At 40.5% G+C, this 16,276-nt stretch overlaps 1 protein-coding gene across 3 annotated transcripts in view; it reads right to left on the minus strand.

Moving 5' to 3' along the window:
- Positions 1-4,147: 4,147 nt before the first annotated feature.
- EGFL6 (EGF like domain multiple 6) overlaps positions 4,148-16,276 on the minus strand; it is a 52,669-nt gene continuing 40,540 nt past the window's right edge. Inside the window, exons 9-12 of one of the 3 annotated variants that reach the window (XM_081043161.1) lie at positions 15,182-15,262; positions 11,540-11,641; positions 8,353-8,618; positions 4,148-5,380 (exon numbers count right to left, since the gene is read on the minus strand). In XM_081043161.1, the coding sequence (XP_080899287.1) occupies positions 5,270-5,380; positions 8,353-8,618; positions 11,540-11,641; positions 15,182-15,262 (560 nt within the window). In that variant the 3' untranslated portion in view covers positions 4,148-5,269. Of the gene's footprint in view, positions 5,381-8,352; positions 8,619-11,539; positions 11,645-15,181; positions 15,263-16,276 lie in introns of all 3 variants that reach the window. The other 2 variants (XM_081043160.1, XM_081043162.1) reach the window with 2 other exon arrangements.

The following is a 16,276-nucleotide window of genomic DNA, read 5'->3' on the forward strand; positions in this document are numbered from 1 at the left end:
AACTCTGCCTTTCACTAAGCCCTGGAAGCTGAGGCTGCTCCCTCTGCAGCCACTCTCTGCCCCCACACTGTATTTCCCTGAAAATAAGACCTAGCCGGACCATCGGCTCTAATGCATCTTTGAGAGCAAAAAATTTTGCTGCAAAAAAGACGCATTGGAGCGATGGTCTGGCTAAGTCTTATTTTCGGGAAAACACAGTAGGTAGTCTTAGGCAGCCCCAGCTGGCTTCTCACTTGTTGAATTTTTCAGAAGAGTCAAGCACCATTTCTTGTGCCCTTTCATGACAGGAGAACCTGCCAATCTCTCCAAGTGGTTCTCTCAAAGTCCCCTCCACTTGCCTGGAAGGCAGGAGCAAGCTTCCAGAATTTGAACAGCCCTCTTTCACTCTTGCCTTCTCTTTTACATAAGCTGAAGAGGGGTGAGGGGCCATAGATGGCAGAAATAGTTTGGGCTCTCCACTCAGCCTTGTGTAAATGGTCTGGCATGTCTCTAGAATCAGTGGGTACTTAACAGTGTGCTCAGTTTTGGGGCCTTGGGCGAAACTCCAAGTCAGGAAGAGTCCCATTTAACATTCTCTTGTACCTGTAGTCATCTTTAGGTCATGTCCATACCTCTTGCTCTCCTTTCCCACACCATGAGTCCATTTGTGTTGTTTCTCTAGAATGTGCATTATTCTACCATAGATTTATGGCAACAGATTAGCAGAGAAACGAAGGACCAGGAAGTCTGGCTTTAATCAATTCTTGGTGCAGATCATAGAATGGAAATTCAGAGGCAATGAGACAATATTTATACTACTTGGTTACTGGGGATGCTTCAAAATTCCATTTAATCAGGAAAATATAGAAAAGGTACAAAAAGAAATAGGACGAAAGGACGCCAATTCTATTCAAAAACCTCTGCCTGCCTACTCAATTGCCGTTTGCACTGCTGTGAAGAAATCTGAGCTGAACCCTACCCCTGGGATTTCATTGTCAGAGTGGCTTGTTACCAGAAGGAATAGTCTGCCAGTGATCCTGATATGTGGACTTCTCCAAGAAATACCTCACTTCATTTTGGTTCTCAGGTTTTTCTTTTAAAGGGAGTTCGTTTTGTAACAGCGGTTCACCAGAGTGGCAAGACATAAGCATTGAACTAAAAATCATTGGCCTGTGCTGCTTCTTTGTCTTTTGTTCTTGCATCATGTAGCTTCGAGGCTCATTCTCATGGATTGACACTGTACACACCATGCACAGCCCTCCTTTCATGATATAAGCTGGGCGTGCTGCCAGAAGGGACCATTCATCAACAACGACAATATAAAGGATAACCATGTTCACTCCAGGTCTTCTAAGTCTTCAGGGGGAGACACATTTGGCCAGAAGTGTACCATTCTGATTTACGGTGCCCAAGAGAAGCATTTTTCCATTTCAGCCTCATTTCCTCCCCATAACGACCTAACACATTATACTTGCTGCAACATTTGACTCATATAATAGTTTTTATTAGTTGCTCTTCATTTCAAACCTGATGCAAACACCACCTAGTTTTCTAGCTGCTGGAGAGAATGAAGGCATCGACTCCTTTGTCATAAGAGTAAATCATTTAGGTTGGTATGTTGGCTAAGACAATGACAAGTACTCAATCCCAGCTTTTATGTGATGGGGTCCACGTGGTGGACATCGGTGGGTTTGAGCCAACAGCTTTCAGCCCACTTCCTGCACAGCCAATCAGGTGCCCCAATCTGCCCTAGCCAGGGGGCAGCCACATGACCCAAGCTGAGCCAACTGCACACCCCTCCCCAGAATAGGAATTTTGAGCAGAGTAACGTGGACAGTAACATGGTGACAGGTCATTCTGGCAATGGTTGCATGCTGATTAGCATGCCTTCCCCCATAGCTCTGCTTCTAGCCCTGCAGTCCATTTCTAAGGCTGGATCACTGGTCTTCCACCTGCCTGCACATTCCTGCTTCTTTGCTGTATCCTCCCTTTGCTGTAAGTCATCTGAGATCTGTTTCTGTTGCTTGCTACCAGCAAAGACTAACTGACACAGCCCCCATCTTACTGTAGCTGTGAGATTTGAGAGCCATCAGAAGAGAATCCCTGATCTTACCATGGTGCTTTATATGAAGCACCATTGTTCTGTTGTATGAAGGCATTGGAAGCTGCAATTATAAAACAGAAAATATTAGTCAGTAAAGGTTACACTTGTAGCTGTTGATTCCCGATGCTTGAGTTATAAAGATGGTCTCCCTTCACTTGTCAGAGACCAGCAGAATGGGACATAGGACCAGTAAGTGTTGATAGGAAAGGATGAAAGTCCTGCAAGATTGGATTCTCCAAGATCTCAGAGGTGACTGAATTGTAAGGTTCTGGATACCCAGAAAGAAGCATGAGTTCACAAGACACTGGGAAAGGGAGAAATGGATCAAAGGAGGAACAGCAGATGCTGTAGACAGCCCTCTTTGTTGTGTGCCTGGTGGCAGCCACACACATGCTCATAGGCTGCCACAAGGGGGCACTGCTAGAACTCTGAGAAGGTCTGAAAACTGAAGGATAGGTGCAAAAGTGTCTCACAGGAGAGCGGGAGAGCTGTGTGACTATAGCTTGGACTCATGAGAAAAGAGATTTTTAAAAAGACAGTGACATGGAGGAGGTGATGGTGATGGAATAGAGGAGGTCAAAGAACTGTGAGGCCAGGATATTGGATGGGTCATTTTCATAGATGTTACCACATTGGTTGATGACAATGTCTAGGAAGGACAGACAGATGTAGAACTATTTAACTGTGCCTCCAATGAACAGTGACTTTTAGATGGAAGTCGAGAAATAAGAGATTGTGAACAAGAGTAGGGCAAGGAGGATGCCGCCTTCAACTCCAGACCCGGACATGTGTGCAGTGTGGGAGGATGAGTGGCTTTCATTTGATAAGGCTGCAAAGGTAGAGGTGGTCCTGGGAGGGAACTCAGTTCAGCTGAGGTTGAGAAATGAGGAAGAGATTTTGGCATGAATTAAGATGGAGAAGAGTTCCTTCACCAGACAATGGAGTATGTGTGATAGGGGAGGGGGCAGAAATAGTGGGAGTCAATGTCCAGAAAAGGAAACCCCTAACAGTGTGGGGATGAAAGAGTGGGAGAAGATGGATGACATGGGGGTTTGCATATTGGATGGTGGCCAGGGACAACAGATATGTGAGTCATGGCTGAATTAGCTGACCTTAGGTTTCCCAAAAGGAAGCAAAGTATGATTCGGTGCTGGTGTAGGTTCGAGCTCCATGACATTAAAGGCTGTTGACTGGAATTTAAAACAACATGTGGGCATTTATGGGTCTAAGAAGTTAGCCCCAAATGGCAGGGGCAGCCCTCAGGAATCAGGAAGAGTGGTCACCTGAGTCAGGATTGTGCTGTGTTTGAAATCCTAGGTAGGCCAAGAAAGGATTTACTTTTCTCTCACCTAATAAAATATCAAGCAGTAACCAGTCTGGGACAGAGGTAGAGATACCACAATGTCATCAAGGACCCAGGCTTCCCCCAGCATGCACTTCTCCATAGGGTGTGGTCCTTGCCCTTATGATCCCAAGGTAGCTGATAGAGCTCCTGCCTTCACAAGCACATTGAGGGCAGGAAGGAAGAAGAGAAATGGCAAAAGTGGGCTTCTGGCTGACAGCCTTCTTTATGATCCTTCCTGGAAGCCCCAGCAATGCTTCGGTGGCCCCCTCCATCTGGAAGAGATTTTGAGAAATGAAACCTTTCAGTTGAGCACATTGCCCTCTAACTCCCCAAATATATTTGTATATGGTTATATTAGTAAAGAAAAAGGTAAGAATGGATATTGGGTAGGTAACTAGAAGTCTATGCCACAGCTATTAGAGAAACATGAAATATTATTATTCAATTCAACTTAACTGAGTTTCCTGCATTGATTTTCTATCCCTATGTAATGATGCTCAGGCCTCCCTATTTCGTTTTTGGTTCAACTTCTTTTCCTTTAACCTGGATCACAGGGACATGTCCTTTACTGAAAGTTCTCTTTTGTTCTAAGCCACAACTATGGTCTCAAATTTCCTTGGTCACTGAATGGACAGGAGGTTGCCATCAAGTTCTATCACAGTATTTGAAAACACGTGTATCAGTTAGCTTTTGTTGTGTAACAAACCACCCCAAATTTTAATGCCTTAAAACAACAATTTTATTATCTCTTACAATTCTGTGGGCTGATTTGATTTAGCTGGGCAAGTCCTCAACTGGTATCACTAGAAACACTATTTCTGGGGTAACCATAACTACCAGTTATCCAACATATACCGCTACAGTGCTGGGTAGACATTGTATGAACAAATTATTTCACACTAAAGAGAAGCAATGTAGTTTTCTCCCCCCAAGGAGTTTCAGTGTAATAGCTCAAAGATAGCTTGGAGCTATTTCTGACCCAGAATCTTAAAGCAGAATAGCCTTTCATCCTCAAAGAATTCACTCAGATTCATTACCATACAAAGCTGTTCTTGAATTTGGAAGAAAAGAGAAACAGAAAAGAAGGCATCCATCTTTTCTTTGAGTCCTGCTACACGCTTAATTTAGTTTTAGATAGTTCTCTGAGGTGTTGAATTCAACAACTTATGCTAATTTGTATTGCAGTCATGAGGCCTAATAAAGCCCTCATGCTTTTCCCATAATAGAAACTCATTTTAAGAGTTTTTAAGACTATAAATTATTTCCATAGAGAAAAGAATGAAAACCACATTTTCCAGCAAAGCAAATAATCACACACATAACCAAACATTGAATTAACAACCATACTTTCTTACTTAGAAAAACTTAAACCATGACCCAAGGTGATTATTTGGATACTATTATTACAAAAAATTTAAATATACAAGTTGGCCATAAAAGATCAGGCTAAGCCACTTAGGTAGAAGTCTATCTGTGATGTCATAGTTTTTAAGAAGTGCCATAAAAGTCAAACAGTTAAACGTTTTGACTTTTTTTGTAATCTAGAAATGTTATATAGAGAGGTTCATCAACCATGTAGACAAATCAAATATACTAGGGGGAAAAAGCAGAACTGACATTTCCACATTTTATAAATTCAGAAATGAATGAGAAGACACAGTAGTACTATATTGAAAGCAAATATTGATACATCTTATACAAGAAAGGCATCTTACAATAATGTTCGTACATTACAATTTTTCAGTATTTCTAAAATGGAGGGGCATTTACGATACCATATCAAAAAACAGAGAACTGACATAAAAAGCCAAATATAAAGATATAAAAGACAACAGTAACATTCAACCATCCACAGATAAAAGGCTGCCTGGACATAAGCCTGACACCAGCAAGACGCCGTCCACTGCAATTTCTCCAGTTTTGCCTTTGCCACGTTCAGCTTCAAAAATGATCTAATAATGGAGAGGAAATAAAAAATTACTTCAAAATATTCAAAACAATGATATAATCAAACTGTTTAATAAACTGTTAAAGAGGACTAAACTCATGTGTCCCTATTGCAGAGACACAGGCTTTGACGTTGAATATATAGTAATATATTATATTTTCCAGATATCAGGAATCCACACTGAGTGAATATTTTCAGAGAAAAAGGGGTCACTGTAACACCTAAGAGAATCTGGAAAGCCCTGAAAAGCTGAGAAGGGTAAGGTTTAACAAGAAATTTTGAAATTCCCATTTAACGGGGAAAAAAAGCAAAAATAAAATATGATTTGCTTTAAGAAAAAAACTGGCTAGAAGAAATATTCCCTGTGAACATCTAATACAAAACTGTATAGTCAACAGAGAATTATTTTGATATATTTGGATTTTGGTAGTTTGTAGTAGTATAGTAAATTTTCTTAAAATATTGATTCACATATTCAGAAATTATCTGAAATGTCATTGTTTCCATGTGTTGAAAAATGTTTCATAATAGGTGATAATCATTTTTATCTAAGACATTTATTAATAATCAAAAGAGAAGCAAACTTCTTTATGTCTTAGAAATTTCTATTGTATAGAAAACAGAATGAAAACAAACAAAAAAAACCCCTTATCTTCAAATTGGACACAAAATGACAGGGATGGCTCACTCAAAAAAATTAAGGATATGTAGTGACTATTTTATATTCACTCATTCACCCAAAAATATTTTCAAAGAAATATTATTAAAATAAAGTTTTGCTGAATGATTTTCATCAATTTCTTCAATTTTATAATGTTTTTTTCAAAAATACTTCATGTTGTCTTTATAATCAGAAAAAGACACCAGAATATTTTTTAATTCAATAATTATGAAAATAATAATAGCTACAATTTATGGAGCACCTATTAAACATTCATTTTAAGGAGAAGTAATAAAGAGGATAAAATGAATAGTGGGCTCTTTAATTCTCAATATCAGAGATAAGCAGATTTAGAGGACAGCAAAATTATTCTGATTCAAAGATGGTTAAGGTTACCTTGGAACAAAAATTTTAGAGAAAAAATAATGTTTAATTAATTTGGAACATGTTATTCTTCTTAAAAATGACACACACGTAATTCTATCACAAAGAATTCAACAACATGTATGTAGTAGTGTGGTTATAAATATATTAAAATATGTATTGATGTGTAAAGTAAAATGCAAAATATGGAAACACTCATGTTACTGTGGAATGATTATAATCTTTATTTTTTTTAGTAAAGTGATTTCCCTTTGTCTTTTCTAAACTTTTTAAAAAATAAATTCAAACTTATAGAAATTGGCATTATAAAGAAAGATCCTTTAAGAATCATGCGTACAATAATGCCATCATGCAACTATTCACCATCCCCAACAGCATCTCTTCCTGCTTCATAAATAATAATAGAATAGTTTCCAAGGTGGCAGAGATGAAGCAATTTTAGGCTTGCTGTTACCACTGTGTCCCACTTTCCTCGGCTCTCCAAAGAGAAAAAGGGAGCCTCAAAGGGACAAATGGGGGCAAAGAGGGACTGTGACTGCCCACTTCCTGGGCTGCTCTCTGTTGCCCCTAAGCTCCCTGGATTCATTTTCTTGAGAACAAGTTATCACTGAGTGGCGAGTGATAGCACAACTGGGTATAGAAATTTCTTCCTCCCCTAGTCTCTTCTCAGGAGGGAGCTGCTTTCAGGAAGATGTGCCTCTTGAATAATTTTTAAAAGCAGTGAGCTAAGAAAGCAGACATCTCACAGAAGCTGAAATAGGTGGGATAATGAGGGTGGGCATGTCTGGATCTTGAGATATGCTGGCTATTCCATCACTGAAATCCCTGGCTGATATTCCCAGATAACTAAACATAGACATCAGGATAATTAATTGATATCCTATTTGTGTTTGTATTTAACTGCATTTTTCCTTACCCTGGTACAAAAATATTAGGCAGGCTGTTTATGTTCTCTTATCAAGAGACTTTTTTACAAAACAATCCCCTTCCTGATGTTTGTTCTCCCGCAAGCTTAACCTCCTTAAGGAGACAATGCTAATAGAAGGTAGAGTGACCTTTGTGGGAGATCACCTGTAAGTCCTTGGCATATCCTACCTCTTAAGAGTGTCTGGCCATGCCAGATAATTTATGCTAACAATGTGATTTATGGTGGGATCTCAGGTTCCACAAGTATTAGCCTGACTCTGGAGAACCTAGAGACTGAGTAACTAAGGTCAGCCAGACAGTTAGTCATGCAGGCAGACTGACCCCCAACAAAAACTCTGAACATAACGGCTTGGGTGAGCTTCCCTGGTGGACAACATTTTATGCATGTTGTCACACAACATTGCTGAGAGAATTAAGAGCTGTCCATATGACTCTACTGGGAGAGGACAGCTATAAGCTTGTGTCCAGTCTGTCCTGGACTCCGCCCTTAATCTATTTCCTTTCACTGTAACAAACTGTAATCAGTTTTTCTGAGTTCTCTGACTCCCTCCTAAGGAATCATGGAACCTGAGGGTGGTTTTAGGGACCCTAGACATCAGCCACTCTCTCAGTTCAGTTCAAAAAACATTAAAAAAATGACCTTTTAGCTTCCATTCATTGTGATAAGTGCTTGGCATAGAACAAACAAGATGTTCATTGCTATCTTAAGGAATTTATAGCCTGGTTCAGAAGGAAGTTGGTGAGAGGAACCTGACACACAAATAGATCATTTCCATAGAGTGTGTGACATGCGTGTGTGCACCTGACAAGTATTATCATTAGTTGTGCTGATTGATTGACTTGCTAATTTTGCTCCAGAATATAAGCTCTTTAAGTGTAGGGGAAAAGTCTTATTCATCTTTGCAGCCCCCGTGCCTAGGTACTATCAGGAAGCGTTTTGTTCTATTTGTTAAATCATTGAAAGAGAATGTAAATATCTAGTTTAATACTGTTTTTCCACTTACAGTTTCGTTAGTGTCAATCCCTTGATACAACTGAATTTTCCCGGTCCTCCACATTTCATCCTCACTCGTGCTCTCCTCCCATGCCAGGACATTGTTACTGTTTTTCACAAACACTCGAAGTTTCCCTACTTTGTCTCCAGCCAGCCGGTAATGAAAGAGCAAACAGAAGTTGCTTTGGGGCTGCAAGTAAGGGAGGAGAAGTCTCAATCGGCCAACGTCCTTCTTATGGCCTGCCAGGGCTGGAACTGCCATATAGTAGCCGAGAGCTTTAGGAGAAGAAAAACACACACTGAATGAGGCCACTGTAAAGGATTTGGCTATAGTGTATAAAATATTTATAAAAAAATGAATGGTAGATAGTCTCCTATAGGGAAAGCTGAAGTCCTTTTCATTTCGAACACGGGAACAAAATTTTCATGCTAAAATAGATTTTAGGGATCACAGAGCTGAAATACTTTGTTGTATTTCAAAAATACTTTGTTGTATTTCAAGAAAAGGAAACTGAAGGTCAGAGAAACTGAGGAATTTGTCCATATTCACAAAGCTTGGTAATAGCAAATGTGGGGTAAGAATCTAATTAAAAGATCCTTTAGCACTGTAGGCAATTTGCAGCTGATGGAGAACTTGTGTTCCAGAACTTTCCAACTTGGTTGTTTAAACCTCAGAATGCATTTCCCCACTGAGACAATGATATGTATGATGGTCTGTTACTTAGGTGGGTCCATAGTGTGGTATTTAATCCACAACATACGTTAATTTGGACTAATGGTTCCATGGAGCTCAACCACCACATGTAACATATCATTCCATGTTCTGATTTAGGTTGACAGGAACACATCTTCTATTTCTACATATCCATCTTCTAAGTATCTTTTAACCAGTGGTAATGGATGTTTGCTCATCTCCAATCTTCTGGTTGTGGCTTTGATGAACTTAGGCAAAAATTCTCATAGAATGGGGTCTGAAGAAGTTGAGAAGGAGGAGGAATTCCTATAGAAGCCAGGAGGAAGACACTAGGATGGAGTGGAGTCTTCCACTAGTGTAATTCCTAGAGATACTTGAGGACCCATGATGCCCAGTGGAGCTTGAAATTCAAATCAACAACATGTCTGAGATACACTAAAAAGTATTCACTGCTTATCTGAAAGTTAGGCATCCTATGCTTTATCTGACAACTCTACCAGCTACATTCTGTCTTCTGTGACCCACTGTGGCAGGTTTCCCCTTCTCTCTCAGCTAAAGCCCACTTTAACTGGTCCTGGAGATTTTATCCTTCTATTAATGCTGATTCATCCCATGGTTCTTTTTTATGTTTAACTCTGGAGGGAAAGACAAGTCCACCTAGAGATGGAAGTACAAAAGGAGAGGGAGTACAATTTGGGTGATGCAAACCCCTGGGTCTTTTGTGAATCAGGTGTTTATAAATAGGGGACTTCCCATTGATGAAAACCCAACTTAAGACATTGTTGACTGTGTGAACAGTCAAGATCCTGGAATAATCTATAGGCTCCCAGTGTGATGTAGCTCTGGTAGACATAAATTTGGAGATGCCATGATGGAAGAAAGGATAAACTCAGGTTGGTTATCAACAAGATAGCTTCTCCAAAGATGGACTGTCTCTGGCTTAGTTAAACTTGCCCTGAGCTTGCTCTGAATCTTTAATGATAGTCCCACTCCCATAACTTACTGTGTGGGATGTATCTCCTCTACCCTAATCCCAAATTCTAAAAGGAATTTTTGTTAGGGAATATCCGGGTTTCCTGACTACATGTGAGGGCTTGAAAGAAAAGATCTCAGGAAGGAATTAGTCTAGAGGAAGGATCTAGAAGAAGGCTCTTTTAACTGAGGGCTGAGCCTGTACATCCCCAAATAAATAATTTAATTGGTAAGGAACTAGAGTCCCTGAAGGTATAACAGTTGTCTCCAATTATACAGTTAGCCTTAGGAGACAGGGATTCAATTTATATTCCAAATGAGATCTGCCAGCCAAACGCTCTGCCTAACATGAAGGCTAAGGCCCATCAATAGTGTTTAGGTAGGCAATGGAAAGAGCTGAGGCTGAGAAAAATCCAACGTTTAGTGGAAAGAAAGAAATTCTAAAGCAACAGAAGCAAAAGTTCAGTACAGGAGTTCAGGTTGTTGATTTGATGCATTATGGTTTTCAGGCTTTGAGGGTGACTTTACTAAAATTCCAGGTTTAGGTAGAGGTCCTATTTCCTTTCAAGATTTATTTCCCCCCCAAAAAACAAAAGAAAAACTATAGTGCACCATAACTAGCAAATTGTGGAAAAGGAACAACTTTTTTCTACCATTGCCTCAATACTCTTAAACCTTATGTGAATTCCAACATCTCTCTCTCTCAGCAACAGGAGAGTGAAGATGGAAGAAGTTTGCTGGAACATCCTTTGTTGGGTGGGAGAGGAATTAAGGAAGAGAATACGAGGTCTGCCAAATAAGTTTGCAAACTCATCCCAGAAAAAGTGCTACATACCTCATTGCTGAATATCACTACAGTCACCTTTGAAGTACTCCCCTTGGGAAGCTGTGCACCTACACCAGTACCTAGTCCACCCTCAAAGCAATTTTGGAACCCTTTTTCTGAAATGGCCATCAGAGCTGTCATTGTATTATCCTTGATGTCCTGAATGTCATCAAAATGTCTTCCTTTCAATATTTCCTTTATCTTCGGGTAAAGGAAGAAGTCATTGGGGCCCAGATCAGGTGAGGAGGGAGGGTGTTCCAATGCAGTTATTTGTTGACTAGCTAAAAACTCCCTCACAGACAGTGCTGTGTGAGCTGGTACATTGTCGTGATGCAAGAGCCATGAATTGTTGGTGAAAAGTTACGTCATCTAACTTTTTCATGCAGCCTTTTCAGCACTTCCAAATATTAAACTTGGTTAACTGTTTGTCCGGTTGATACAGATTCATAACGAATAATCCCTCCGATATCAAAAAAGGTTAGCAACATTGTTGTAACATGTTCGTGAACTTAATTGTCAAACCTCATATAATATGCCAAACCAAGTTAGTCATTTATCAGGGGAGACTTCGGAAAGTCTAAAAGTTTCCAAACATGACAAACAATCCCGACCTAACAAATGATAGGAATAATAACCCTCCCATAACTGGAGAGCTTTCTTTACTTATACCATATCGCAAAACATGAAATAGTGAAAGCTAAATACCATTATCTCGATCAGCAGGATTCCAGTCAAAATCATCTTCTATATCCTGTTTCCAGTCACAGACCCCATGGTCGAAGCTGCAGTCAACTGAGATGTTTAAATCTGCTAAGAAAAAGGGTGCATTTCATAATTGTTAAGAGCATTAGAAAAATGTCTAACATTTGGAGCTTTGGAAGGCAATGCCGTGTTTTCTACTGCTGTCAAGAGTTTAGCTAAGCTAATCCATAGTATTGCTGCCCTAGCATCCATTTTGTTGGGCTAAGCAGCCTGTGGGGACCTTAAACTGATGCTAGCCCTCATGCAAGTTCATGCCCAAGATTACAGCCCGTGGTGTCACAAGTAAATGTAAGTTCCTGATATGACTTCCCTGATAGCCCTTGTGATAAACCATCTCCCCTGCCTCCCAGGGCCTTCTGCTTCTGTATTCATTCCTTAGATAAGACTCCCTTGGATTCAATCAAGATTCAATTCAATCTTGTTGGTTTGAATTGACGAATCCAGCCTTATCCTGGGAACCTTATGCTGAGGAAGAAAGGAATGGCAAGGACAGGGAAACACCTAAATAGAGAAGGGGCAGCAGCTGGTTGTTGACTTATTACAATCTGTGAAATATTCTCATACATCATATCATCTGATTTGATTGTTGCAAAAATTCTATAGTTAGAACCATTTTCAGGAAAGTAAAACTGGGTCGTGATTTGTCCTAGTCCCGCAGACATGGAGTGCTGGAATTGGACCTGAATCCTAAATCAGACTGAAGTCAGGGCCGTCCATCTTGTAAATATCCCAAGTCAGCACAAACACACTGCTGCTGTTCTCACTTTCCTTTCTTTCTTAACCCTTATTTTCCTCTATTCCAGTGAAGATACTTTATTTCTAGTTCCAGTTTTAAAATTAAAAGGTGCCCGGTGATACTTGTTTCTAGTCTTCAATATTCTTTAGGGAGTATTATTACTAGTTTGAGAAGTTGATGTTATCAGCCCACAAATAGTACAACATGAATTTTTCAGGCGGTTTATAACTGTGCTGGCACATCTGTCCCAAACATCCCACTTTTTCTCAACATGCAGGAGACTAGGAATGAAAACGGGGACAATGGAACAGTATAAAGGCAACTACTCCTTAAAGAGAGAAAACTCAAGACTGGTCTCGAGCACAATATTTCATTTGTATAGCACTGTATGATTCACAAAGTGCTTTCAAATATATTCTCTGATTTAATCCATACCACCCCAAAACAGATGCTGTTGGTGCCACACCAATATCTGTCAGCATGTATGTTCCCGTGCAAGCAAAAAACTTTCTACTGCAAACACCCACAACACTCTGAGAGAGAGTATTCGTTCGCTGGAGCATGCCTGGCCCAAGCCAGGCAGACCAGAATACCAGGGAACTACTGGGAGAGCAGTCAACTAGTGATGGACAGGTGTTGGTGGATAAATACCTCTGTTGTCTTACCTTTGGGTAGGACCACTAAATGCTGGAATTGGGCATGTACCTGAAGTCAGACTGACTCCAAGTTCTCTCTAGTCTTGCAGAGGCTTCAACTGGAATGGAGGTCCAGTTGCCACAGTGGTGTCCTTCCCTGCTTTTATGGCAGGCCAGGAGCACCCTCCTGGGAACAGACTTCAATCAATGTCAGATGTGAGTTGGTGTATAAATACTCTAGCTCTTTTGCCTCTCTAGGAGGACACTGCTGAGCCACGTGCTCTACAATGGCTCCCAGACTTCCCCAGCGGAATTGAGCTCCAGTTGTCCACAGTGGAAACTTGCTTTATAACGCACCCTTCTCTTCCCTGGCTCACTTCCGTGCTTCCCAACTACTGTTTCCTGGGATCACATCCCACATAAAGCACTCACACACAAATTCTTGTCTCAGGGTCTGTTTCTAAGGCCCCTAGCCTAAAAGGAGTGTTGCTCTTCTTCCAACTTTATGCATGAAAGCAATGAGGCATCACAAATCTAAGAGACTTGCCCAAGACCAACAGCAAGTGGAAGCATTGGGGTGTCCACCTGAGTCTTAAAATTGAGACTGAGTGCTCCAGGACACCTTACTCAAGAACCTTTGAAATCACAGTGATATATAAAACTGTACACTTTCTGTGTTTCATTAAGGATCATGGAAGAAAAAGAAAAATAAGAAACCCAGTAGGTTTGGGGATCCAAAGAGGACTCAAATAATTTATTAATGTCACTTAGCAAGTGCAAAGCAGAGCTGGGCAAAAGTTCTGAGCATCTGGAGAACGTGGCTTATTGCCTGAGCTATGAAACATTTTCTTCCTAACCAGGAAAATGGGCAATAAAATGTTTAAAGCAGAGAAATTAAAAATAAAAAGGAACACTTAGGAGAAATATGGAGGAAAACAAGATGCCTATAGGAGTTGGGTCATGGGTCACTAGCCTTTGGAGAGTTTTGAGTAGAAGCTTCTCAGATTAAATTTGGATGACTGAACTAGAGAGGTACTTTCTTCATGGTGGAGATTGTCCTATAAACCAAAGGAACAGAATTGGAGAATGTACTCATGAGGTAAACACCAAAGGGAATCAAATTGGCATATATAGTGGTAAGTAAAAGACAGTTTGAAAAGGAAAGAGAAGATCAAGGCATTCATATTTACACTAAGTAAAAGCAATAAATACACAAGTAGGCTTTTCCCTGATGTCTGTGTAGAAATGTCACATATAATTGGTCATGTGTAGTAAAACTGGTAAATAAACTGAGAGGAATTAGGGATCATGCCTAAGGAATTCCAGATTATGAGGCTTTGATAGAGTGATCACAAAAATGGTCTGAATTTTTCCTCCTCCCTGTATCCATGCTCTTTGCAAATGTGACTTTGTAGCATCTTCCTTAACTCCTAAGTCAAGACTGGCTTTGTGAATTACTTTGGCCGATAGAATATGGCAGAAGTCATGTTGGGCCAATTCTGGGCCTAGACCTCAAAAGGCCTGTGTGCCTCCACTTTCTCTCTTGGAACTTGCCAATGCCTCATGAGAACAAGCTTGGCTAGCCTGTTGGAGGATGAGAGACCACATGGAGCAGAGCTGAGTCAGCCCAGTTGTCCCAACTGAGGCCCTAGGCATGTAAGAGAGCCCAGCTTAGATCAGCAAAGTCACTGAGCACGCTCACAGCTGACTGCAGACACATGGTGAGCCCCACCCAGACCAGATTAGCATATTAGCAGAACCGCCCAGCCAATCCACAGACTCATAAGAAAAAATAAATATTTACTGCTGTAGGCCACTGAGAATTTGTGGTTTGTTATACAGCATTACTGTAGCCATAAGTAACAGGCACTTTGGGCCAGTTTTTAGTGCATGGTGATTTTCAGTTTGTGAGCCCTTAGGTGTTGGATTTGAAGCAAATGAGTCATTTTCTCCCATCTCCATACATACAATCTGCCTCAACTCTTCATGTTAGGTGTCAGGTGAGAATGATGGAGCGAAGAAGACAGCCTTATATTGTAATCATTGGTATTAAGGACATCCTATTTTCATACTGGCACTGTGTGTCACAATGTGACAATTTTTCCCTTGGGTGTTTAGGAATGAAGCAGTGACTCAATCATTGCACCCTATGAAGAAATGAATACAATATGGGACACCGTGGGAAAGCATATACTGGGAGAAAGGGTTATTTACCTTTGCGTTCCAGTCTGGATGTTATAGCTTTTCTTTGGACCAGAACCAGACCATATTCATCTGCTCCATTCACCTTAGGGACTACCAGAGAACACTTGATCAGTTAAGAACAACCCTAAAACCCCACATGCTAAGAAGGTATGAGTGAGTGACTGAACAAAGAGGGTTTTATCATATATTCTATCGACAGCATAGTTTAGAGTGGTGTTTCCCTAACATTTCCAAGGCATTCACTTGGGTCCAGTTTCCTCATCTAGAACATCTTTTTCCAAAGGTTCCCCGAGTTGACTTAAGTATCTATATTGGTATCACATCCCTTCTCACTAGGTTTTGGAAATACAATTTTGTGAGATTTTCACTCTCTATTAAGGGAGATGATGTCATTGGCATGCTAGTTCTCAGATGGGTGGGCTTGTGTCTGCTTCTCACTTGGTTAAATCCAAGAGCCATGGAGCCAAGAACAGACAGACAAAACATGGAGGGAGCAACAGATGCCCAGTGAAAAGGAAATGAAGTCTCAGTGTGGGGGATTCAGGGTGGGTTAATACGGAAACTGTCCTGGAAGGGTTGAGACTTAGGTAGATTCTGCATTCATGGAGAAAACTTAAGCTTAAGTTCTACTATAGAACTGTCTTTGCTACAATTGTCTGTTTTGGCTTTTAAAATCATAACCACACAACTGTAAAATTCTCCTTTCATTAAGTGGGCCTAAAAAAAGTGCCTTCAAAAAGGAGAAAGGTAGTCTGGCAGATCCACCTGGTAAGGGTCACTCTGGTTTGGGGGGTGCACCGCATGGAGAGCTGGGCAGCCAGATAACTGTTCTTGCAGGATAAGCAGGCTGACTTGACCAGAAGAGGAAAGAGAGGGTCTGTGTCAAACAGGAAAGCCCCCAAGGGGAAAGGACTTAGGCTCCTTGTTTCCCACAGGACAAATTTGATTACATATCTCTGGAAGATGTTAAGTTTCCAGACCTTACAGAGAACCCTGCTTCTTAGGACTTAAAGCCAAACCCATTTTACTTAAGGCATGAAAGTGTCTTTTCTTTCATTTGCCAGGAGAAATCACAATTCATTTTTCATAAAATGTATAAAATAA

Source organism: Rhinolophus hipposideros (assembly GCF_964194185.1).
Source record: "Rhinolophus hipposideros genome assembly, chromosome: X".
Classification (NCBI taxonomy): domain Eukaryota; kingdom Metazoa; phylum Chordata; class Mammalia; order Chiroptera; family Rhinolophidae; genus Rhinolophus; species Rhinolophus hipposideros.